Source organism: Solanum dulcamara, chromosome 1 (assembly GCF_947179165.1).
Source record: "Solanum dulcamara chromosome 1, daSolDulc1.2, whole genome shotgun sequence".
Classification (NCBI taxonomy): Eukaryota; Viridiplantae; Streptophyta; class Magnoliopsida; order Solanales; family Solanaceae; genus Solanum; species Solanum dulcamara.
In genome coordinates, this window is record NC_077237.1 from 64657176 (window position 1) to 64682036 (window position 24861).

Consider the following 24861-nt stretch of genomic DNA (forward strand, 5'->3'; position numbering starts at 1 on the left):
GTTTGGTAGCTGGTTTGGATTTGAGTTACGGAGGTATTAAATCTTGCATAAATAATACCACTTTTGGTAACTGGTTAGGAGGTAGCTATTGATGTATAAAATTAATATGATATTTTGTTTGTAATTTAGAAATCTGCATAACTAATACATGTATATATAAGTTATGAGAGAAATTATATATTATTTTATGCAGGATAGAAGGTGGAATAAAGATAATGTATAAATAATACATGAATAACCTGCATAACAAACCAACTACCAAACGACCCCTTAGTCTACAAGTGAATACAAGAATTTCTTGCTTTACGCTTCATTCCAGTGATGGTCTAAACATTGATAACAGATTGCAGCGAGATTTATTTGATTTGAGCATATAGATGACGCAATCGCAGACTGTATCCCTTGTTGAGACTTTCTTGATTGGAGCATTTCTACTTTATATGTGATGCAGATATCTTCTGAATTGAATGTTGAACACTAGTTTACTATCATGAACTCTATCCTGGATCGCGTAGCCAAAGATTATGGTAGACGGAACAGCTCAAGTGTGTATAGTAGCGGGGACGTCTTTGAGCCTTTGTCAAGTAGTAACGGTGAGGCTGAAGGGGCAAAACATTTATTCCCTATAGGCTGATCAAACTCTTGATTAATTCCCCTGACTATGCTTTGTTGTATCTACAGCTAAACAATGGGTGAAATTGGTAGAATGGTTAAATAGTGTTCTTCCTCACTTGAGTTTGCCAATAAATGCTTCTGATGAGGATTTACGAGCATTGTTAGTCGATGGTTCTGTCTTATGCCAATTATTGAATAAGTTGAAACCAGCTTCTGTACCTGAGGTAGTTTATAACATTTTTTAATTTTACAAGTATGCATGAGTAAGTATGGCTTAGTTTATTGATTTAACTGTTATCTTTTGTTCTAGTGTGGTGGTACAGTACACTCTCCAGAGCTACGTTCAGAAAATATTAAAAGGTTTTTGTCTGCTATGGATGAAATGGGCTTGCCCAGGTTTCACGCATCAGACTTGGAACAGGTTAATAAATCTAAACTGGTATTGGTGTCATAACTAACTCATGTAGTTCATGTCTACTTATGATTACAGAAAGTCCTTGTTCTCCCATTTGGCCATAGATTTTGAAGTTGAAACTTGAAAATTTGAGGCTTTAAAGTTGTGTTTGGACATTCATTTTACTTGAATAAATCTAAACTGGTATTGGTGTCATAACTAACTCATGTAGTTCATGTCTACTTATGATTACAGAAAGTCCTTGTTCTCTCATTTGGCCATAGATTTTGAAGTTGAAACTTGAAAATTTGAGGCTTTAAAGTTGTGTTTGGACATTCATTTTACTTGACTTTTTTTATTTTTTTTTTGAAGTTTTGTGAGTGGAAGTTTCAAAAATACGAAAACTGGTCTGAGCCACTTGAACTTTCATGGACAAATAGATATTTGAAGATAAAATTTCAAAATATGATCGCAAATATATGGCCAAATACTAGCTTAACTTTGCTGGCCATTTGAGTTGTGTAACTTTTTCCATATGTAGAAAAGTGTTATCCTGCTTTACTTTTATATATTGAATTGCCATCTATGTGGTCAGGCCCTTCCCCGGACCCTGCGCATAGCGGGAGCCTTAGTGCACCGGGCTGCCCTTTTTTTTTTTAATTGCCATCTATTTTTCAGTTTAGATATATTAATAATGATAAATTGTCCAGGGTTCCATGAAAATAGTACTGGAGTGCCTTTTAACACTTCAGGCAGAACTTAAGCTGAATGACGGAGGATACAATTCGAGCACAGTATTATCCAGTAAATCTGGAGCTGATGCAGGCAGAAGATGGAAACTGTTGGGTGAAAATATTGGATGTAGTGATGTTTCATACATAGAAGAATTTTCAAGAACTCAGTCTTCCCCATCCCCAGGAGTACGGCTGAAGACAGGATCAGATTCAAAATTCCAGCGTGCATTGAGAAGTCCTGTAATGACAGGTATTGATGTTTGATTCTCCTCCCAAATACAATTACAAAAACCAAAATTCCCTCCTTAAGGAAGAAAAGGATCATGGATTCTTTCATCATAGAAACGCTGTATATTGTAGTTGTTGTATTGAACTACTTCAGTTGAGTTTCTCAGTAGATTCAATTAGGAACCATGTAATATGCAACATAAAAGCACGTCTACATATGGCACAGCTGTTTGATATTTGCTTTGCAATCATCATTAATCATCTTTTGCTCTTCTTGGTATCAACAAGTTAATCAATTGTTAAATTAGGTAAATAACTGTTTGCTCTCGCTACTTCTCCAAACTCCAAAAGTCATGTCCCTTCCTCAGACTGTTAAATTCTTCTTTCTGAACTTTGTAGAGCCATCAGCCGCATTAATACATCACGTTGGACATAAGTTCCATGAAGTATTTCAGCTTAAACAAGGAAGCCAAACTGAAATTCCTGCTGCAAGGATTTCGGAAATGATGAGATCTAACAGTTTGGATGTTAGTAACAAGTCCCACCCTCCCTTTTGTCAATGAAGCTATTTTGCTAGTTTGATAAATTCTATTCTTGAGATTTTGAGTTTGTACTTGTTCCACTCATTTCATTTTTATTGCTTTCAGATTGCTCCAACACAGTCACTCCTAAGTGTTGTAAATGGGATTCTTGATGAAAACGTTGAGCGGAAGAATGGAGAGATACCTCAAGTCTGCACTTAAATTGCATATGTTGACTTGTAGAATTTCTGTTCTATATGAATACATTACAAAATATATGATCTAACATTAGTTGGATGTCTAAATCTGTCAGCGTGTTGCTTGTCTATTGAGAAAAGTGGTGCAAGAAATTGAGCGGCGGATATCTACTCAAGCTGAACATCTTAGAACGGTATAATAAGTAGCTGTTTTCTCAATTTCTTTATTCAGTGAATATAGTTCATATCATTTTGCTTGCTGTGCCTGCAGCAAAACAATCTATTCAAGACTCGTGAAGAGAAATACCATTCAAGGATCAGAATCCTGGAAGACCTTGCAACTGGGACTAGTGAAGAGACACAGGTAGTTATAGACTTCACTTTCTAGGAAAAGTTCAAATTCTGGGATTATTACTTTTCCACAATTACTAATTCTTCTGCATTTCAGATTGTCATGAACCAGCTTCAGCAGATTAAGGTAATTTTCAACTTTTCTCTCTTTGGCATTGCTAGCTCAATGTTCAGTATGTTTGGGTTTATATTTTCATTCTCTCCCTTCATTTCCTCTTCTTTTGTGTGCTTTTAACACTTACTATATCACATGAATCTGATATCCTGGAAATTAAACCACCTATGCTTCATCCTATTTCTTTATCCCATGATTGAGGATATTATCATTACTTGCTCAGATTAACAGTCTCTTTTGCTTCTGATTAGAAGTGTCGCGACTGGAGTAGAATTTGTTTGTTAATCTTGTCAAGTAAATCTGTTATTGACTGCAAAGAATATGATGTTAGAGTCTAGGTACTTCCAAAAAATTTCAGCTGCATCATTTTTCTCAATAATCTTTAATTTTACTACTACTTTGTTTTTGAAATTACATACAGAATGAGAAGAACAAAGCCGAGGAGAAAAAGAAAAACGAGGAACAGGATGTGCCTAAATTGAAAGAGAAGGATGATCAAATTGCAGCATTGAAGCAAGAACTGGAAATAGCGAAAAACTCCTATGAATTGAAAGAGAAGAAAGATCATGAACAAAAAATCGCAGCTTTGATGAAAGAGCTGGAAATAGCTAAGAAATCATATGAATTGAAAGAGAACGAAGATAATAAAGAAATTACAGCTTTGAAGCAAGAAGTGGAAATAGTAAAGAAATCATATGAATTGAAAGAGAAGGATGATAGTAGTCAAGAAATCACAGCTTTGAAGCAAGAACTGGAAATAGTTAAGAAATCGTATGAATCGAAAGTGAAGGAAGAACATAGACAAGAAATCACAGCTTTGAAGCAAGAACTGGAAATAGTTAAGAACTCATATGAAACGAAAAAAAAGGAAGATGATAGGCGAGAAATCGCAGCTTTGAAGCAAGAAACGGAACTAGCTACAAAATTGTATGAACAACACACCCTAGAAATGAAAAAAAAGGCTACAGAAGCTCAAAAAGAACTTGAGGAGAAGTTGAAGGAGACCATGAGCCTTTTGACAGAATCAAGAAATAGGATAAAGGAACTTGAGACATTTACACAATCAAAATCTCACAGTTGGAAGAAGAAGGAGCATATTTACCAAATATTTACAGAATTCCAGCTGGGCGCACTGCGTGTATGTTTGATCTCTTTTCTTCTTTGTAAAATTTTCCTAACATGTCATTGATGTAGAATGTATGACTTGGACCTCCATGATTGTTCAGGAACTGAAGTTTTCTTCTCAGTCAATAAGGCAAGAAGTGTTGAAAACTCAGCAGAGCTACGCAGAGGAATTCAATCAACTAGGTCATTTCAGCTGCTTGAAGTATTATACTAACATTGTTTATTGAAGGCCTTATAAGTATAAGATATCAGCACAAGTCTTAACATTGACTTCATGGATTTTCCTGATGAAATCAAATTTCGATTACAGGTGCAAAAGTTAGAGCGCTAGGACATGCAGCTGCAAACTACTCTGCAATCCTTGCTGAGAATCGCAAACTACACAATGAGGTCCAGGAGCTAAAAGGTTTGATAACATAGTGATCTTCGGAATTTCGAGGAATGAAAATTAAGTACCTTTCTTGTTCATCTACTTATGTTTATCTTTCAATTAGGAAATATCAGAGTATATTGTCGAATTAGGCCATTCCTTCGTGGACAAAGGGAAAAACAATCAGTTGTTGAATACATCGGAGAAAATGGGGAGCTTATTGTTGTAAATCCTTCCAAACAAGGAAAGGAAGGCCGCAAGTCTTTCAAGTTTAATAAGGTCTACAGTCCAGCTGCAACACAAGGTTTTCAAATTCCTCCATATAATTAATTGTGGATCTTAACTATTTCTTATATCTCTGTTCTGCATAATGAACTCTAAAATGAATCCACCATTCCAAACTCTTCTACAGCTGAGGTATATTCAGATATTCAGCCATTAATACAGTCCGTGCTTGATGGATATAATGTGTGTATATTTGCCTATGGTCAGACTGGATCAGGGAAAACATACACCATGGTAATGAACTTCAGCATATAAATTAGTTAAATATGTTTATATTGTTTCACTTTCCTGAAGACAAACTTAATTGGCCTACAGACTGGCCCAGACAAAGCGACTGAGGAGAATTGGGGTGTCAATTATCGAGCTTTAAATGATATTTTCAGAATTTCTCAAACGAGAGTGAACACCTTCACATATGAAATTACAGTTCAAATGATGGAAATATATAACGAACAAGTTCGTGACTTACTCTCAAGTGATAGTTCACCAAGGAAATATCCTTTTATTTTCTGCATGGTATCTGCTTTGTTACTTTCAAATATTAAATGATCGACCAGTTTGAAATCTTCTTCGGTTGTGATTCTTCCTTCCTTCGTTCCTCTTTGCTGATACTGCTTTGTCATACATTTTTAATTAATTACCAAAAAGACCATCTCAGACTTGCATTTAACATGCATCTGGTTAACTGTTTTCCTTGATTTGCACACACTTGGGATAGTATCCACCCCCCAACCTAATGGATTAGCTGTTCCAGAAGCAAGCATTCATAGAGTAAACAAGACCACTGATATCTTAGATTTGATTGGTATTGGATTAAAAAATCGAGCAAAAGGTTCCACTGCAATGAATGAAAGAAGTAGTCGATCACACAGGTTCCGTATAACAACTCTACAGAGTTCATCTATATACTTTGAAGTTTAAAGTACATATCTTCTCTTTTTTGTGATGGGTGATTTACTGTAGCATACTGAGATTAGCTTCAATATGTGCCCAGTATTGTCACTATTCATGTTCGTGGGATGGATATTAAGAGTGGTTCATCGATGCGTAGTAGTCTTCATTTGGTGGATCTTGCTGGAAGTGAAAGAGTCGACCGCTCTGAGGTGACAGGAGATAGATTGAAAGAGGCGCAGCATATAAATAAGTCATTATCTGCCCTAGGAGATGTTATTTCTGCTTTGGCACAAAAGAATTCCCATGTCCCATACAGAAACAGCAAGCTGACTCAAGTCCTTCAGACATCATTAGGTACTTCTTTTATTTATCCAAGTTAGTCTTTCGATTTTTCTTTTGGTAAGCATGTAAACAGTACCATTAACAAACAAAAGTGATACACACAAAGAACACCCATCTCCACAACCACCTTCCAGGAAGGGTGTTAAGAAGAATGAGCCTCCAACAGAAAAATAAAAAACTAGTTATATCATCTGTGCAGTATGAATAACTAAAACTAAATACAAAGAATCCTATGAATAAATTCCCTACATCTATGTGCCCTCTTTGATGAATTTAGCTTCTCAATTCTTTGTACAGTTCCTCATTGATATATCTAGCTATCTTTGAGCCTTGTATAACTTTCTTTTGAAACATCTTCCAATTCCTAGCTCTCCAGGTGTGGTACAACATTGCTCCACAGATTGCAGCCATCACCTTTTTTTGGAACTTCTTCCTGTGCTTCCTCTGTATAGTCATTAAGACTTTCTTCATGTCTCCTGAAGAATTCTCAAGCTAGTTTAGGAGAAACTGTTTTTGTGTATTGATTAATAATAATCTCGATTACAATGGCTCCTTTATATAGGAGAATATTACAGCAGACTTCACCTAGCACAATAGTTCTATTCTAGCTAATCATAAGAGTTCTATTCTAGCTAATACAATGCTTTGACATAGACTCATATTAGGACTCTTAGACTTATGCACAGACTCCTACAAGGATTACAATTAGACTAAGTGACCGCACTAATCCCGGTAGTTAGGTGTTTTGATCATCATGCTTATCTTGATCTTCAACACTTCCCCTCAAGCTAGTGAGTGGTGGAACACTCACCCCTAGCTTGTTTCTAAAATAAGCAAAAGCATGCTTTTTCTAGGCTTTGGTGTGTATATCAGCCAGCTGGTCCTTGGACCTTACAAACTTTGTGAGTAACTGCCCTCTGGCTACTTTTTCTCGAACAAAATGGTAATCCATTTCCACATGTTTGGTCCTGGCATGCATGACTGGATTCACTGTCAAATACAAGGCACTCAGATTGTCACAAAATAATGTAGGAATTGTCTTTAGATACACACCAATGTCATGTAGAACATAGATAATCCAGGTCATTTCAGCTGCAGTAGATGCCAAATCTCTATATTCAGCCTCAGCACTCGATCTCGCCACTGTAGTTTGTTTCTTGGATGCCCAGGAGATCCAGTTTGCACCAAGATAAATGGTGTATCCAGTAGTTGACCTCCTAGTAAGGGAACAACCTCCCCAGTCAGCATATGAGTAACCATATAACTTGCAAGGTGAGTGTGAAATGATTCTAAGACCATGCTGGAGAGTCCCTTTAATGTACCCGAGGATCCTTTTTACACCTTGAAGATGTTTACTACTTGGACATTGCATAAACTGACTGGCTAGGTTGGCTGCATGAGTGATATTAGTTCTAGTGAGTGTCAAGTATTGGATACTTGCCACTATGCTCCTGTACATAGAGGCATCAGCTAGATTTCCAGTAGCTTCCTGTAAGTCATGTTTCTGTGCTAGAGGTGTGTGCATTGCCTTTGCCATTGTCATGTCTGTCCTGCTAAGAATCTCAGCAGAATACTTAACCTGATTCAAGTGGATTCTTCCTGGGAAATATTTAACCTCAATTCCTAGAAAGAAGTGAAGAGGTCCAAGATCTTTCATGGCAAACTCCTTCCCAAGCTTTGTAACAATCTCTGAGACAAGCTTAGGATTACTTCTTATGACAACTATATCATCCACATATAACAGAAGAAGAACAGTGCCTCTCACACAATGAAGAGTAAATAAAGAGGGATCTGCTTTACTACACAGGAAGCCAAGCCTGGGTGCCTGTTTAAGGCCATATAGTGCCATTTTTAACAAACACACATGATTTGGATACCTGAAATCAGTGAAGCCTGGAAGCTGACTCATGTACACTTTTTCCTGCAAGTGACCATGTAAGAAAGCATTTTTAACATCTGTCTGATCTCCCATCTTGAGCTGACTGCAAGTGAGAGTACTATCCTTATAGTTGTTTCTTTAACCACAGGGCTGAATGTCTCCTCAAAGTCAACTCCTTCAAGTTGAGAGAAACCTCTAGCAACAAGCCTAGTTTTGTATCTATCTATGGTGCCATTTGCCTTTAGTTTAGTTTTAAACACCCACTTAGAACCAACTATATTTAAACCTACAGTTTTGGGAAACAGTACCCAAGTGTGATTGTGGTGGAGTGCATCAATTTCTTCTTGCATTGCTGCAAGCCAATGGGGAGATTGCAAGGCTTCCTTTATGGTTGTTCTTTCCTTATGTATCTCTTCTCTACTTGCAGCAAGAAACAAGTGTGCTAGAGGTGTGTGCATTGCCTTGTGCCTTGTCATCATATGGTGTCCTGATACCTTAGAAACTGGTGGATCTTCAGTATTTACACTGGATACAGACTCAGTGCTTGTTGTACCAGTATCTGTTTGTTGGCCAGTTCATCCTGAGAGATCAATTGCCAACTCGAAACCTTGAGGATCAGGGATAGATAAAGTATTGCGATCAGATGATTCAATTTACGCATCATCTGTTCTTCCAGATTCAGAAGATTCACCATCTAGCTGATCCCTTGGAACATCACCAGTGCTTACCACAACTTCACCATCAACCACATTGTTTGGCAGTATATCATCCAGAGGAAAAGGAGTGTGGACTGGTTCAACAACAGTTGGATCAGTGTTGCTCTCACCATTAGCAAGATCATTCTCAGTGTTGGACAACACTTCCCCTGAATTTGGTGCCTGCAACTTAGAAAAATACTCAGCATAAGTAGCTAAGTGAGTTGAAAAATCAGGTTGATCTAGTGACTGAGTTGAGTGGACATAAGGCAATGTGGTTTCATCAAACACTACATGTCTGGACACACATACTCTTCTTGTTTGAGGATGGTAGCATATGTATCCCTTGTGCAGACTACTATATCCAATAAACACACAAGGATAGGTTTTTGGACTGTACTTTGTAATGTCTTTTAAATATGGAAAGCACCTACAACCAAACACTTTCAAGCTATTATAGTCAGGTTGTGCACCATATAGCTTAACAAAGGGAGTTGTCATCTTCAACACTGAGGAAGGTAGTCTATTTATGAGAAACACAGCAGTCAAGAAGGCTTCTACGCATAGGAACATAGGCAACTTATATAGCATGGAACAACAATGTTAATTTAGTCTCAATTATATGCCTATGTTTTCTTTCAACAATGCCATTTTGTTCTGATGTGTTAGGACAAGAAATGTATCTGATTATCCCACAACTTTTCAAGTGCTTAATGAATTCTTTACTTATGAATTCACCCCTCCATCACATTGGAAATTTTTTTATAGCTTGTGAAAACTGTCTTTCTACCATTTTCGGAATTTGAGAAATACTTCAAAAAAGTCTGATTTTTTTAGAGGATATAGCCATGTAAATATTGTGTGATCATCTACGAACACTACATAGTACTTCATATTTTGTGAGGATTCAACAGGAGCAGGACCCCAAAGATCAAAGTGAATTCTTCACAAAGGTTCTTTCTCAGTTTTATTTCTCAAAGCAAATGGTAGCTTACAGCATTTTCCCAACGGACAACTAGAACAAACAGTAGGAACTTTATTCCAACTACTAACATCAATGAAATTATTTCTACTCAAAAATTTTAAAGACTTCAAGCTAAGTTGTCTTAATCTAACATGCTATATGCTATCTGAGTTCTTCCAGTCTTGTGTGGCAGTCAAGGCATAAAGGTTGTTATCTTCCGGTGCATAGAGTCCATCTTTCCTAGATCCTTTGGCCAGTAGTGTCTTTGTCTTCTTGTCCTTAACAACAAAATCAAATTCATCAAATTCAAGAGTGCATGAGTTATCCTTGGCAATCTTACTTACTAAAAGAAGGTTCTTAGTGATCTTAGGTACCACAAGGACTTCTTGTAGTTTCAGTCCTGATCTAGTTGTATTTCCAACATGTGTGATATCTAATTGTGAACCATTTCCAACAATGATCTTATCAAATCCATTATAGTCTTTAAGATTAGATAAGTTACCTGAGTTATTTGTCATGTGACTGCTAGCTCCTGAGTTCACATACATGTTTTCATCCTCTGCAGGTGAGTTTTGTGAGTTCACATCAGCTAGTGCTTATGGTAGTTCATCTGTAGGCTGGTATGAGTAGTCCCACCTGTAAAAACACTTTAAAGTAGTGTGGTTATTCCTGCCACAAATTTGGCATGCCTCAGATGGTGGACTTTGTAGGTTTCCTTTGGTCTGACTTCCTCCTTGAGTATTCTGATTATTGTTACCTTTGTCAGTGGGCTTGAAACCTCTTCCTTTTGAGTTGAAATTTTTGTGTCCTCCGCCTCTTTGAGAATAGTTTCCTCTTCCTCTACCTCTTTGTGCAGAGAATTCCATGTTGTGATTTGGTTGAGGCATCTCCTCTTCATCCTCTCTCATATCAAAGCCCCTGAGTGCATTGAAAAATTGATTTAGAGTAGGATAGGGTGCCTTACCTAGCATGACAATTCTGAATGTCTTATATTTGAGGCCTAAACCTCTAGCAAAATTGATCACTTTGCTAAATTCATCAACAAGCTTGTGTATGGCTGCAAGTCCATCACAAATGCCTTTGAATTCTTTGATATTGTCATCAATTTTCCTGCTTCCCAACTTAACATTCTGCTGTTGTTGTTTAAGTTGAAACTCCTTGTCCTTGATTGCTTGAAGATAGGCTTCTTCTAGGCATTCCCACTTCTCCTTGGCAGTAGAGCATCCTACTATAAGATACATGCTCTCTTTCGTTAGTGTGCCTGAGATCCAACTTCTAAGCAGGACATCTTTCTCTTCCCAATCTCCATCATTGCTATTATCCTCAACAGCCTTCCCAGAAGTAGTTTCAGCAGTCTTCTCTGATGTCGATGGTAATGCAATCTCCTTGATGAGATATGTTAATTTTAAAACTTGGATAAGCTGCAACATTTGTGTCCTCCAAATCAAGTAGTTACTTGGTTTGAGTTTGATAGAACACGAAGCAATCAGGTGGTGCAATGATGATGTAGAGAGAGTACTGGTTGAGTTTGTTGGTGCCTTTTTTTGGACAGAAAATTAGTTTTTCGAGTTTCAGAACATAAACATCGAGAAGAGTTCTTTGAGCTCTAATACCATGTTAAATTAGGTCTTAGGTCTAACTTACACTCCCAAAGCTGGCTCAAAGGGAGGAGGATTGTCCAAGCCTTCTAAGGAGTCCACCCATCTTATTAACCACCAATGTGAGACTTTTGTCATTCTTCAACACCCCACCTCACGCCCAATGCTTAGCATCTGGTGCATGGGCAATTTTAATTTAGGGGGCCCAACATTGGGTGACATGGTTCCTGCTCTGATACCATGAAGAATTCTTAATCTAGTTTACGAGAAACTGTTTTTGTGTATTGATTAATAATAATCTCGATTACAATGACTCCTTTATATAAGAGAATATTACAACAGATTTCACCTAACACAAGAGTTCTATTCTAGCTAAACATAAGAGTTCTATTCTAGCTAATACAATGATTTGACATAGACTCATATTAGGACTCTTAAGACTTATACACATAGACCCCTACAAGCAGTGGCGGACCCAGGATTTTTAATAAGGGGGTTCAAAATCTGAAAAAGTAGACACACGAACTAGCCGAAGGGGGTTCGACATCTACTATTTATACATAAAAAAATATTTTAACCATGTATAAATAGTATAATTTTTCGCCGAAGGGGGTTCGGATGAACCCCCTAATTACATGCTAGATCCGCCCCTGCCTACAAGGATTACAATTAGACTAAGTGACTGCACTAATCCCGATCGGTTAGATGTCTTGATCATCATCTTTATCTTTATCTTCAACATCCCCTACTTGAATGTTAGTGTTCTTCTACAACATTAGTTAATTCCTAACTGAAGTGATCCATGCACAATCAGAAAACAAGTGAGAGCTAGTCTCCAATGTCTGTGTCTCGTACAGACAGCTAATGGGGAGCCAGAATTTCCATTAAGAGGGGTCAAAATATAAAGAAATATACCACGAAAAAGCGAAGGAGTGTCAATATGTAATTCTACTAACCAGTGGAGCCTTATGGCCGTATGGTCATTTTTCATATAAAATCCCATGGCCCCATCTTACCCATAGTGAGTCCTTATCCACAACTAGTTGCCAAAGTAACTTCCCCACAGAATCTACATTCTAAGTTCTGCATTTTTTCACATTAAAACTTCATTTGTTTGCAGTTAATGGAGGTCTGAATCTGAATGATCAAGATATTAGATCATTAAGTGCATTTGTTTTTATTAAGATTTAAGCACTTAATTGGTTTGACTATGTCTTAATTATTAAGATCTAAAATAGAGTCTTAATATAAGGTATTCTTGTGTGGATAACACTCACCATCACTCTATCCACAGTCACCATCCACCACCACTAACCACTTTTGCCATCACAACCATCATCACCACCTACCACCTCTGCCATTACAACCACCACCATTGCTAACCACTACTGTCATCTGCTACCACACTTATCTCCTCCATCATTATAATTATACTAGTTTCTGTACACGTGCGTTGCACGTGTGTTCCATGTAATTTTTTATAGATCTGTTAAAATAATTAAAATTTTATGAAAACATGCGTGTTTTGAACTTTGGTTAGTAGTTAGCAAACTTCCAATGAAGTCACAAATGACTAATTTGAGCCCAAATAAAAAACTTACGACAATCAAACAATTATAAAAAATTAAATTAAAGAAGTCTAATAGAGTAAAAACCCAACAAAATAAATAGAGAAGAAAGTATATTAAAAAAAATACAACATACATATCCTTATTAAGACTTTAATCATAATAATATATAGATGAAAAAAGAAATACAATATCAATACATAATTTACAGAGTTCTTGTAGACACCTTCTCCATAACCAATTCAAATTAAAGAACCTTCTTCATCAAGTCAAACTAAAGCATAAATCAAATAGTACAATAATAATATAAGCATTTCACTACTTCAACTATAGAATGAAAATGAAAACTTTGGGTAGGGGTCTTGTGAAACCAAAAAGTTGAATTTATATAGATAAAAATGAATGAATACCAAAAGATATTTTAAAGTTTTAAATTAAATATTTGAAGCTTATGAATATGAAAGCATGGGAATTATGGATAGTAACATAGAAATTGAATAGATGATTAGATATGAATTATGAAGGTGAATATTTGAAACAAATAAAGAAGAAAAATAATAAATACATGAAGGAGAGAAAAAGATTAATACAAATGATATTAAGTGTTATAACTATGTGGGAACCTGCAAAAAACCAACAAATCTAAAATCATGAAGTTACTGAAAAATTATTATAAACAAAAAAGGAAGAAAGAAACGCCAAAAACTAAGCAAACAGAAGGGGTGGGGGAGGAGGATCTGTGTTACAGGCTTACAGCCTACAGGAAGAAGAGGAAAAGGTCATAACTCATAAGAGTTAATAGGATGTATTTGAGTTTGGAGGATTAATGACATGTCCGTTACATAAGATATTTAAAGTGTAATTATTTATGAGTAAGCTGGTAACTGCTAAAAAATAAGGCAATTATTGGGATAAAAATCTGAATTTGTAATATTCTCACAATCTTAATTTCTGTTTAGGCTTAACATGGTGTATATCTCCCCACAAGAATTTTTGAAAACTGCATTAATTTTTCACATAACTGTTAAAAAAAATGAGGCAACTGTTGGGATTCTTTACTTATAACGTTCAGTGGCGGAGCCAGGATTATGTCTGACAGGGTTCAAAATCTAAAGAAGTAGACATACGAACTAGTTGAACGGGGTTCGACATCTACTAATATATACATAAAATATTATTTTAATCATGTATAAATAATATAATTTTCCGCCGAAGGAGGTTCGGATGAACCCCCTGATGATAAGGTGGCTCCGCCACTGATCACGTCAATTGGGAAAAAATGAAAATAAATACAAAGAAAGAAAAAGATAAAAAAAATGTAACTAATTTAATTTTTTTAAAAGGGTAAAAATATCCAACAACTTTCTATGAATTTCGACTTTCAACTTTTGATTTAACACCTTTTCACTTTTAGTATATAGTATAATAATATGATATAATTACTATTTAATATTTAATCAAGTAGATATTTTATAACATTTTTGATTTAGGATAGGGGTAAAATAGACTTTCTACTTTTAGTTTTATATGATATGATGATCCATTACCACCTCCAGCCTCGTCTCTGTAGTAGCCACCATCACCATTATCAACAACTATCTTCACTACAATCAATTCCTACTACCAACAAACTCCGTCATCACAACTATCACGACCACCAACTATCACCATTCATTCTTCAATCGCCACCATTGCCGTTACCTCCACCATTACCACTATTGTGGTCAATCTCTACTACCAACCACCTCCATCATTAGAACTAGAATCACCGCCAACTACCACAAACACATCAACCACTACACATTCTTCAGCCACCATCATCAACACTACCAACTACTAACATCAATCAACTTCACCATTACAACCACCAACACTGTCACGATTCAATTTCTCAAGTTATGATGACACCTACTATCACCCACTAGTAGGTAAGACTAACCCAAAGTCCGAAATCATAGGCAACAGATCATCACAAGATGAAGAAAAAAAGAGAATAATAATATTAATAATAAGAAGAAAAGAAGAATAATAACAATATAACAAGTTAACCCGAAGACCTGGTATCAGTCGGTAGTCGAGCCACTAAGCTAAATAAAGTAGTACAAAGTTTATACTGATACAATAATAGCATAACTGTCTCCAAGTGTAAAATAAAGACTAGTCCAAGCTGAAATAGAGGGAGATAGGCAACTCCGAACGCCAAGAGCTCACCCAAGTCTCTAAAAATCCAAGAGTTGTTCCGCACGATATCCAAATCAATAGTGAAAACCCATACTATGATCTGCAGGGTGCAGGAGTATAGTATGAGTACCAACAAGTGGCACTACGTCAGCATCGGTCGATTGAGCTCCAAAGATAAAGCAAGTATAAAAAACATGTAAGAAAGGAATATATATCACAAGTAACTAATAAGAATAATACGGAAGGCTGCAATAAGAAGCATTAAATATAAGAAAGAGAGAGATAGGGATCACGTAAGGAAACCAAGGATGTACCTGGTGGCGCTAGCCCAAGACCTAAACATGATGACACTACGAAAAGGGAAAACCACTAAGTGAAAACCTACTAACCGAAGTAAGAAAAGATACCACATAAAGGCCCAAAGGACCGTACCAACTAAATCCTTGCATAAAAAGTTAGATAAACAAGAATAAGGGAAATAACTACCTTCAAACAAGAGACTACCTATTATATCTCCATAAGTTCGCAAATAGTAAGAATACCTCCCGAGCATTTGTGTGCCTAGGAAGTTCACTCACAAACAGGTAAACCCGCATGACATCCCATACTACCGAAAGGTATAAACAACTATGCTGGTGATAGGCAACACATATATGAATGAGAGTCATGTAATAAAACCAATAGTACCATCAGTGCCAAGTGCTTCATACCAAGATATATACACATAATTCAAGTCCCGGCGAGAAAGTAGGACCCATGAGCCTCTCTAAGATCGCCATGGGGGCTTGGGAATGCCCCTATATACCTTCCTAGTCCTAATCCAGGTCTTATATCAATATAGATATCAATATGTATGTCTGATCATCAAAGTCCTCTTTGTTGCGGTGACTGGAGATAAATAGTCAAATTAGAATAGAAAGGGTCAAAAATCTCTATGATCGAGCCAGTATCATAATATAAGCGCATCCTCGATACCTCGATCAATATAATAAAATGAGCGCTTTTAGTCCACTAAAAATTATAGTAATAAAGGTAGTACGACCCCCATTTCTGGAAAAAAATAGTATAAAATAGTTTGGGTTACAACCAAGCTTTCTCAAATCAATGCCAAGAACCAATGCATGCACCGAGGTCGACTACATCTATGAGAAAACAATGATTCAATGCAATGCATGCCATCACCAGCACCTAAACAACATGCACAATCACATAGAATAATGACTCCACATGCACCTTACCCTCTAGAGCATAGAAATAAGACTAGCACATGCAACCGATCTCTAACCAATGCCTATGGCTCAAATCCACTCCTCTAACTCAATAATAAGGCCCAAAAGAGAACTCAACCCTAACTGTGTAACAAGGAGGAGGAAAGTGAGAAAACGGTGCTCAGCTAGTCAACCTAAACCTCTATATCCAATTGGGAATACAACCTTGAGAATATAACCATAGTTAGCCCCACCACACAGCAACAAGAAAACATAAGGAATTCTTGCTCTAAATCTAGAAATGGGATCCGATAGTAATTTACAAGCCTAACTAGAAGAAAACCACTACACCAGGGCTCCAACATAAGTGTGCTACAATAATGAAGAACATCGAGTCTCATAAACTCCAACCAACTACAGTTATAACAACTAAGGATCAAACCACATCTTAAGTCCAAGTCACAAATCCGCCAACTATTATAAACATCAAATAAGCCACCTAAAATAGGTTAATCAAGGCCAAACTAAGGCACAACCAACAATCTTACCAACTAGACTGAAAATCTCATAAAGGCAACCTAGCCTAAGGATCAAACTGGGACAAGGAACCAAAAATCTAGGAATCAAACCTAACCCGTCACATACAATCCAAACTACAACTAATTTATACTAAATACTACCTCATAAAGCTCAATCAAAAGGGAGGAGATCGTAGCCTACCTCAAAGCCGAATACGCTCGCTTAAAGTCCACTTCCCGGTAGCTCCTCACTCCAAAAATGAATCCAAATGCCTCCATGCTATCAAAATATTGATCACCTCATTAATACGAATGTTTTGACACTAAAATTATATTTTTCGGAGATAGACCTAAAATTGGGTCAAAAATAGGATTATAACACCCGCGATGGGAATATAAAAAATGACTCTGTGAAAAGATTCTAAACACATTACTGAGCTTGTACCCCAAATTGGAGCACAAATCGATGCTCAAAAGGTCTAAATCAACCTAACAATTAAAAACACCATTAAAGAACTAACTATGCTTGGGCAGCCCCTTTGGGGTAGAAATTACCTCAAACTGATGCCTTGCACCCTGAACCTACCAATGCATACCCACGATTAATACCAACCAACCAGACTTGGAACCTCCAAAAATGGAGCTCCCTAGCTCCCAAAATCTAAGAAAGAAAATAGGGGTCGGGGCTGGTTTGTGTCTGTCTTTTAATTGAAAGACCAGAAATTTTTTGCCTTCGCGATCGAGGAAGGTTGGGTCACGATCTCTACATCCTAATTAAATGACCATCGCGATTGCAGGAGGCACTTCGCCAGTGTGAAGGGTAAGCAAACCTGACCATCGCGATCGCAAACAAAAATTCTCGATCATGTAGGTTTGTATGATTGGACTTCACGAATGCGATCACCAGGGTTCGTGATCCTGAAAGGCAATGGTACTTGCACCAGCTCAACCTTGAGCTTTGGAAAGCTCCGATAGGGTGCTTGAGATTTGTTTGGAATCTTGTGCGTGCAAATAGACTATGCTACCCCACCAAATTCGATGTTTTGGACTCAATGGTACAGTCGGAATTTCCATCCAAGGTCATCTCAACAGAATATGGGTCCCACACCCAAGCATATTTTTGCCAAATCTACAAGGAGGTTCAAAATTAGACTAGAAGCCTCGGAACACAAACAAAAGATTTATCTAGATTAAACTCAATATTCTGGAACTAACCGTGTTGATGGAATTTAAATCCGAATGCGTTTATCAAGAAAGTTGACCAAGGTCAACCTTAGGCCAAATTTAAAAAACTAAAGTGCTAAGTGGTGTCAAACTCGTATCGATTTCCCCGATACTCATGTAGACCATGCTACTAGCCTAATTTGGCCATTCCGAAGCTGATGATATTGTCAAAATTCCGTTCTGAGGTCGTTTTCCTAGAGATTTGAATGAAGTCAACCATTCAAACTCCAAGAGCTCCAAAATAGGGAATCGAGCATAAAACCCAAATGAACGACTAGGCAACCGAATTGTCAGTGCTAGTAAGTTATAAATGACTTGGGGTTGCAACAAAAAAACTCTAAACGCTGAATATATCAGAGAAAGATGAAAATGATCTTGAGGGTCATTACAAACACTACTACCAATCACCACCATTATCACTATCACCACAACACCGACCATCTCTACCGTCACAACTATCAACACTATTTACTAGCCACCAACAATAACTATTACCATCACCACCACCACTACAAACTATCTCCACCATTGCTAGCAAGCTTAAGTGTTTCATTTTTTTAATCAAATAACGATTTAATTTTATTAACTTTAATATTTAATTAATTTATATTTGAATTATATATTTATTAGGTACATATAAATAAATTATGTACATTCAGATGTTGAAAAAAAACTGTCTTAAACATTTAGAGTTCAGATCTGGAAACAACATCTTAAATAATTCAGATGTGCATTCCGATTCTTCTGACATCTAAATCTTAATGAAAACAAATAAGACCTAAGTCCCCTATTCTTTGGCAGACAAACTTTGTCCCAAGAGATAAGGCATGGTTTTCTCAATCTTTCTAACTCCCTTACATATATTCCTTGCACTTTCTATCCACCTCTTTCAATATGCTTTGTGGCAAGATAAAGGCTGGCCCCCGAAGCTATGTACAGAGAAAAAAGTCATTCAAAACTTGCAATATTCTAGCATAGGATAACTGTTTAGCATAAGTGGCAGTGATCTTGTCAATTAGTTGTTGATTATTAGAAAATTAAGATTTCTCTGGAAATTCCTAGATTGTAGATATTTTTGTAGTAGACAAGTTTTTTGCGTTAAAACGAGTGGTGGTTAGTGAGCCACCTATGTACATAGTTTAGTATGAGATATTTTGCTTATTATGTGGTTGCAAATCTCACACTTTATATATATAAAGAGCTTATGTAATGAAACATCTAGAGAAATAGAGAACTCAAAAACTTCCAGGTTTCTCCTTCACCTAAAAAATTCTGCAACAATTTATAGCTGCAACTCTACTGCTACACCTTATAGCTTTGAAGTTCTGTTTTCTTTTCTAACATTGACACTCTAACTTGCTCCACTTCTTAGATGATAGAGGCAGTCCCAAATATCTTATTGGAAATGCTCCTAGAGTGAAGCCAGCAATATGTCTTTCATTTGGTCAGTAACTCCAGCTATACAGATGCTAGACTTCTCCAAATTTGCAACCGAACCCCTGGCTGCACTAAAGTGATCCAGTGCTTCCCTCCCCCTAAGCACTGAGTTTTCCTCTCTTTTGCCAAATACTTTTAGATCATCAGCAAAGATTAAGTGAGTTTGTTTAACAATCTTGCACATGGGGTGATATTTTAAGTCAGGCAACTAGCCCATACACTTAAATGTTCTAGACAAATATTCCATAACCAAGACAAAGAGGAAGGGTGATGTACGATCACCCTGCCTGTAATACCCCGGAATTTTTTTCGCAAAGACTCGAACATCTCTTCACGTGTGTGTAGACTCGAACCAAAGGACTTGTAATTTTATATATGAGTTAGGATTAATTTCTAAGTATTTTAAGTGTGTTAGATGTGTTTATGGGTCATAAGAGATCTCTAACACCAAACCAAGTCCGAAGAATTCCAATCGATTAAGTTTTCAGATGAGTTAGTATAAGGGTCAACTTCAAATGAGAATATGTCCTAGAATATAATGAACTGGGTGGCCCATGACCTACCAAATTAAATGTATTTGAGTCTTCTTTCCAATGCAACTAAGATTGTAATTTTTGGAGTTCGGAGTCAAAAGATATGACCATTTTACTACAGACTAGTACTGAAGGAATTTCAGGCCTGGCGCTCCAGTGGTGCGACGCGCCAGAAAACAGCCTCAGTAGTTTGGTCCTCGGCGCGATGAGCCATTATTAGGTGTGCAGGGTTTTAAGCCCATTTTGGCTTGGCGCTGCAGTGGCGCGACTCGCCACTATAGCGCCAGCAGGATTTTTGCCCAGTTTTCCAAATTTTGAAGAGGGGTAATTTGGACATTTTTCCTAAATATATATACACTAACATAGGACGTTTTGGGATCATTTTTTTAGCCTTCTCACCTCCCAAAAACCCTAATCTTCATCCCCTTTTCTCTTCCAAACATCTCCAACAAGGAATCCTCTCAAAAGCTCAAGGATTCAAGATCTTCAAGTCATGTCTTTGGTCTTCGATAGGATGTTCTTCATTTCCAGATATGTAAGGCTAACCTAAAATATGGATTGAGTTCTTCCATATGCCATAGATGTGTTGGATGGAAGTTGTGAAAGATTTAAACCTTCTAGGGATGTTTTCTTGAATTTTTGGTATACAAACCCATATGTATTGATGGTGTTCTTGAGTTGACTTTGTTGAGAGTATGAATTCATGTATTCATTCACAGGAAACCAAGATGAGATTTTCTTTTTGGTCATAATTTATCTTGAGGATGAGATTGATGGTTTTTATATATAATAAAAATAACATTGCTTTCAAAGTGAAGTGAGGTATTCTTTTATATGAATTTGATAAAATTGAATATTGAGAAAAATGAGGATTTTAGAGCAAGATGTTTGATGATGGTGTGAATGATGATGTTGATAATGATGTGAATGATGATGTTTGATAATGATGTGAATAATGATGTTGATGATGATGTTGATGATGATGTGAATGATGATGTTTGATGATACTGTGAATGATGATGTGAATGGTGGTTATTTAACATATGTAGAATGATTGATGAAGAGGTTATGTTGATGAGGATATTGTGTGATGAAGTGGATTGGAGTCTAATGTGATTTTGTGATATGTGATTTGCATAATTTGATTTGATTGGAGTCTTATGAACATTTTGAAAATAAATGATCTTTTGAGAAGGAGTTTTAAATAAATGATTTGTGAATATTTTTGCATAAACTATTTATACACTATTTTTAGTTTAAAGAGTGATTATTTTCATCTTTGATTTAGAAAGAGTTTAAGCATAAATTGAGTTTGAAAAAGTCTCTTAAATTCTCATTTTTGAACATAAGTATTTTAAGTATAAATGAGTTGAGCATTTTTACATAAAAATGTCGATTTTTTTTGAGACTTATGTCACGGACTTAGACTTTAACTAAGACTTCCGTGCGGCACTTGAAAACTTACTCACGAATCTTTCACGATCTTGTAAGCTCAAGTAAACCTTTAAGACTAGATCACTAAGGGAACGCTAGATTATAAGAAGACAAGAGAGTTTTTGTGAAGAAGGCTTGTGTATTGCTTTGGAAGAATGCTTGTTTGCTTGATGGTTTGCTACAAATGAATGCCCTCTCTATTTATACTACTCCTAAGGGGCTCAAGTATAAATAAAAATTGCTATACAAGTCCCTCCATATTTACAAAGAAGTCCCTCTCTAGAATTCTCTACACACTCTAGAGAATTCTAAGTCTTTCAAGACTTCTCTACAAGCTTCTATAAGGATCTAGAGTCTTCCACTAACCTCTCCAAGACTCTAGATTCTTCTACCTTCTTCAAGATCAAGTGGTGGGCCATAACACTTAGCTGAGATTGTATCAATTTTAAAGAGAAGAGTTTGATGATTTAAATGAGTTGATTTGAAAGAAGGTCCAATAAGGCCAAATTTGATTGAGTTTTGAAAAGAGTCTAATGAGACTAAATGAGTTGATTTGAAAGAGTCCAATGAGACTAAATGAGTATTTTGAGTATTTTACTCACTTGATAGATATGAGCATATTGAGTCTTGAGAGGAGTATCTAGCACCAAATTGGGTAAGAGTATAGTCCATACTCGAACCAATAAACTACGTCGCCAAACGTAGGAGAAGATTGGACCATTAAAGTCGGATATTTCCTAAATTACTGTCCTGAAATGATAGGACTTGATTGATTGATGGATCCATGATTGGATGGTTCGTTCATACCCTATCAAGGTATGAACGGACGTAGAAACAACATCGGCTTGTTATACTATCACTTGCTCATATGGTGATAGTTGTTGGTTAGAGAAACTCCCAATTAAATGGATTATGCTTGATATGATTGGTTTGATTGTGATTGTAGATGATTGAGTTGAATTGTAAAATATTGCAAAATTTTAATTTGCATATATATTGAATTGAGTTGATTGCATATGATTGGATTGGATTAGATGATATGTGACTGAATTAGAGTTGATGGTATGTGATTGGATTGGATTCGATATGCGATTGGATTGGATTGGATTGGGTATGTGATTAGATTGGGTTGGATATGTGATTGGATTGGATTAGATTAGATGATATGTGATTGAATTAGAGTTGATGGTATGTGATTGGATTGGATCGGATTGTGTATGATTGGATTAGATCGGATTGTATATGATTGGATTGAGCCGATTGTATATGATTGGATTGAGCCAATTGTATATGATTGGATTGGATCGGATGATACATAATTGGATGGGATCGAATTGTAAATGATTTGATTGAACTATATTGTACATGATTGGATTGGATTGTATGGTATATGATTGGTCTTTGTCTAAAAATGTATTCTTACTTTAGACTTATGACACTTTGATTGAGTCTCTCTTATCTTTCTGATTTGAGATATTTGAACCAACGTTATTCTTCCTTGAGGTATGTTTCATTCTGCCATATTACATACTCGTACATTCCATATACTGACGTCTAATTAGACCTGTATCATTTTATGATGCATAGATAGGTTTAAGAGATCATCAATAGGAGCACCATTAAGGATCTATACACACTCAGTGTATTGGTGAGTCCTTCCCTACATTCGGAAGACACCGCTTATGTTATTCTTGCATTGAGTTAGCCCTTTTTATTTTAATTTGAGGTAGCCATGAACATGTCATTGACACCAATTGGATAGTAGTGATAGAGGCTTCATATACTAGATAGTGATGGGTTGATTGAGTATTTTCTTTCCTTGAATTATTCTTGTCAAACTATTTCTAATGACAAAGATTGGAGTTTGATTTGTTGGCCCATGGCCTTTGTTTCTTGAGTTAGATCGTTGATTTGGATTGCCTACTAAATTATTTCTTTATTTTAAACTTTCCGCTGATTGCTTGATATGAATGGATGTGTGATTGGACCAAGTGGTTCGCTTGGGGACCAACAATGGTCTTCGAGTGCCGGCCACGCCTAGGGTACCCTCTCGGGGAGTGACACTGCCTTTGTTGGGTTTTGGTATTTTTTCCTTCCTATGTGGATAAATAATAACCCAATTTGGACTATCCACTTTTGCCCATAAGCCCAATTCTTATGGTGCATATGTAAGACTTCTTTTAGGTCTTATTTTAAAAATAATTCACAGTGAGTATAGCAGTCACAATAGAGAGAAAAGTGAGAGAATGCAGATTTTCGCACACGCCCTAGGAACTATTTTTAAATTGCGATTTCCGCTTTGTTACTTATCCAATCGAGATGATTTTTGGAATTCTTGTTTCTTTAAACTTATTCTTTTATTGGAAACTAACAAAGGTGGTTTTGGAGTCCTATATGTCCAAATTTTAGCTTGTAAACAATACCTGCATTTTTGGTGATTTTGCTCCTTTCTTCTCTTGTTCTTTGGTGCTATTTTGTAGTTGGTGTTGCTCATTGTTTGACACTTCTTTGGTGGCTATTTTGGAGAATTCTTTTGTAACTCTTGTTGATTATAGTGGAGCTTTTAGTCCTGTTGTTTTTATTCTTTACACCAAAGAGGTTTTCCATGTAAATTTGATGTCTCGTATCTTGATTTAGTTTTAGCTTGCTATATTTATTTTGGTAATTTGTTTGCTTCCCCAAACAATGTTTGTTCTTACATTAGTTTGCCTCCTCTTGGTTTAAATAGAAGGGAAAGTTTAGATTTGAGTTTTCTTCCACTATTGCCCTGTCGTACACATTTATTCGTGCTTTCCTTTTCCAATAAAGTGGTATCAGAGTATTGGTTGTTGCTGATTGTCTATTTGAATGATAGAGTCAAATATGAGAAAGATGGTGTGTTTGAATGGTAGCAATTATCATATTTGGAAAGGTAAGATGAAAGATCTTCTATTTGTCAAGAAAGTGCATTTACCTGTATTTGATTCTAATAAACCCGAGTCTATGAATGATGAGGATTGGGAATTTGAGCACCTATAGGTTTGTGGCTATATCAAACAATGGGTTTAAGCTAATGGTAGAAATCACAGTGAATGAGATACATTCCAGAAGTTTATGGGATAAACTCGAGACACTTTATGCTTCGAAGACTGGAAATAACAAGTTGTTCCTACTGAAATAATTGATGAATATCAGATATAAAGATGGAAATTCTATTTCAGATCATATAAATGATTTTTAGGGTGTCCCTGACCTACTGTCCAGAATGGGTGTAAAGTTTGATCAAGAAATACAAGGACTCTGGCTTCTTAATACTCTACCATACTCTTTTGAAAGTCTTCGAGTTTTTTTGACTAATTATGCTCCCTGTGGTGTTGTAACTATGGAATATGCTAAGAGTGGTGGTTTAAACCAAGAGGTGAGAAGAAGATCTCAAGGATCATCTTCTTCAATTTCACACTCTGATGTTTTG

General features: G+C 36.4%; 1 protein-coding gene across 1 annotated transcript in view; it reads left to right on the forward strand.

The window, feature by feature from the left end:
• The first annotated feature begins 490 nt into the window (after positions 1–490).
• LOC129893507 (kinesin-like protein KIN-14P) overlaps positions 491–24861 on the forward strand; it is a 31203-nt gene continuing 6832 nt past the window's right edge. Inside the window, exons 1-15 of the mRNA XM_055969051.1 lie at positions 491–593; positions 682–839; positions 926–1036; positions 2619–2702; positions 2806–2883; positions 2961–3053; positions 3138–3167; positions 3577–4293; positions 4382–4463; positions 4591–4686; positions 4775–4954; positions 5063–5169; positions 5251–5356; positions 5645–5807; positions 5930–6183. Coding sequence (XP_055825026.1) covers positions 491–593; positions 682–839; positions 926–1036; positions 2619–2702; positions 2806–2883; positions 2961–3053; positions 3138–3167; positions 3577–4293; positions 4382–4463; positions 4591–4686; positions 4775–4954; positions 5063–5169; positions 5251–5356; positions 5645–5807; positions 5930–6183 — 2362 coding nt within the window. The remainder of the gene's footprint in view (positions 594–681; positions 840–925; positions 1037–2618; positions 2703–2805; positions 2884–2960; positions 3054–3137; positions 3168–3576; positions 4294–4381; positions 4464–4590; positions 4687–4774; positions 4955–5062; positions 5170–5250; positions 5357–5644; positions 5808–5929; positions 6184–24861) is intronic.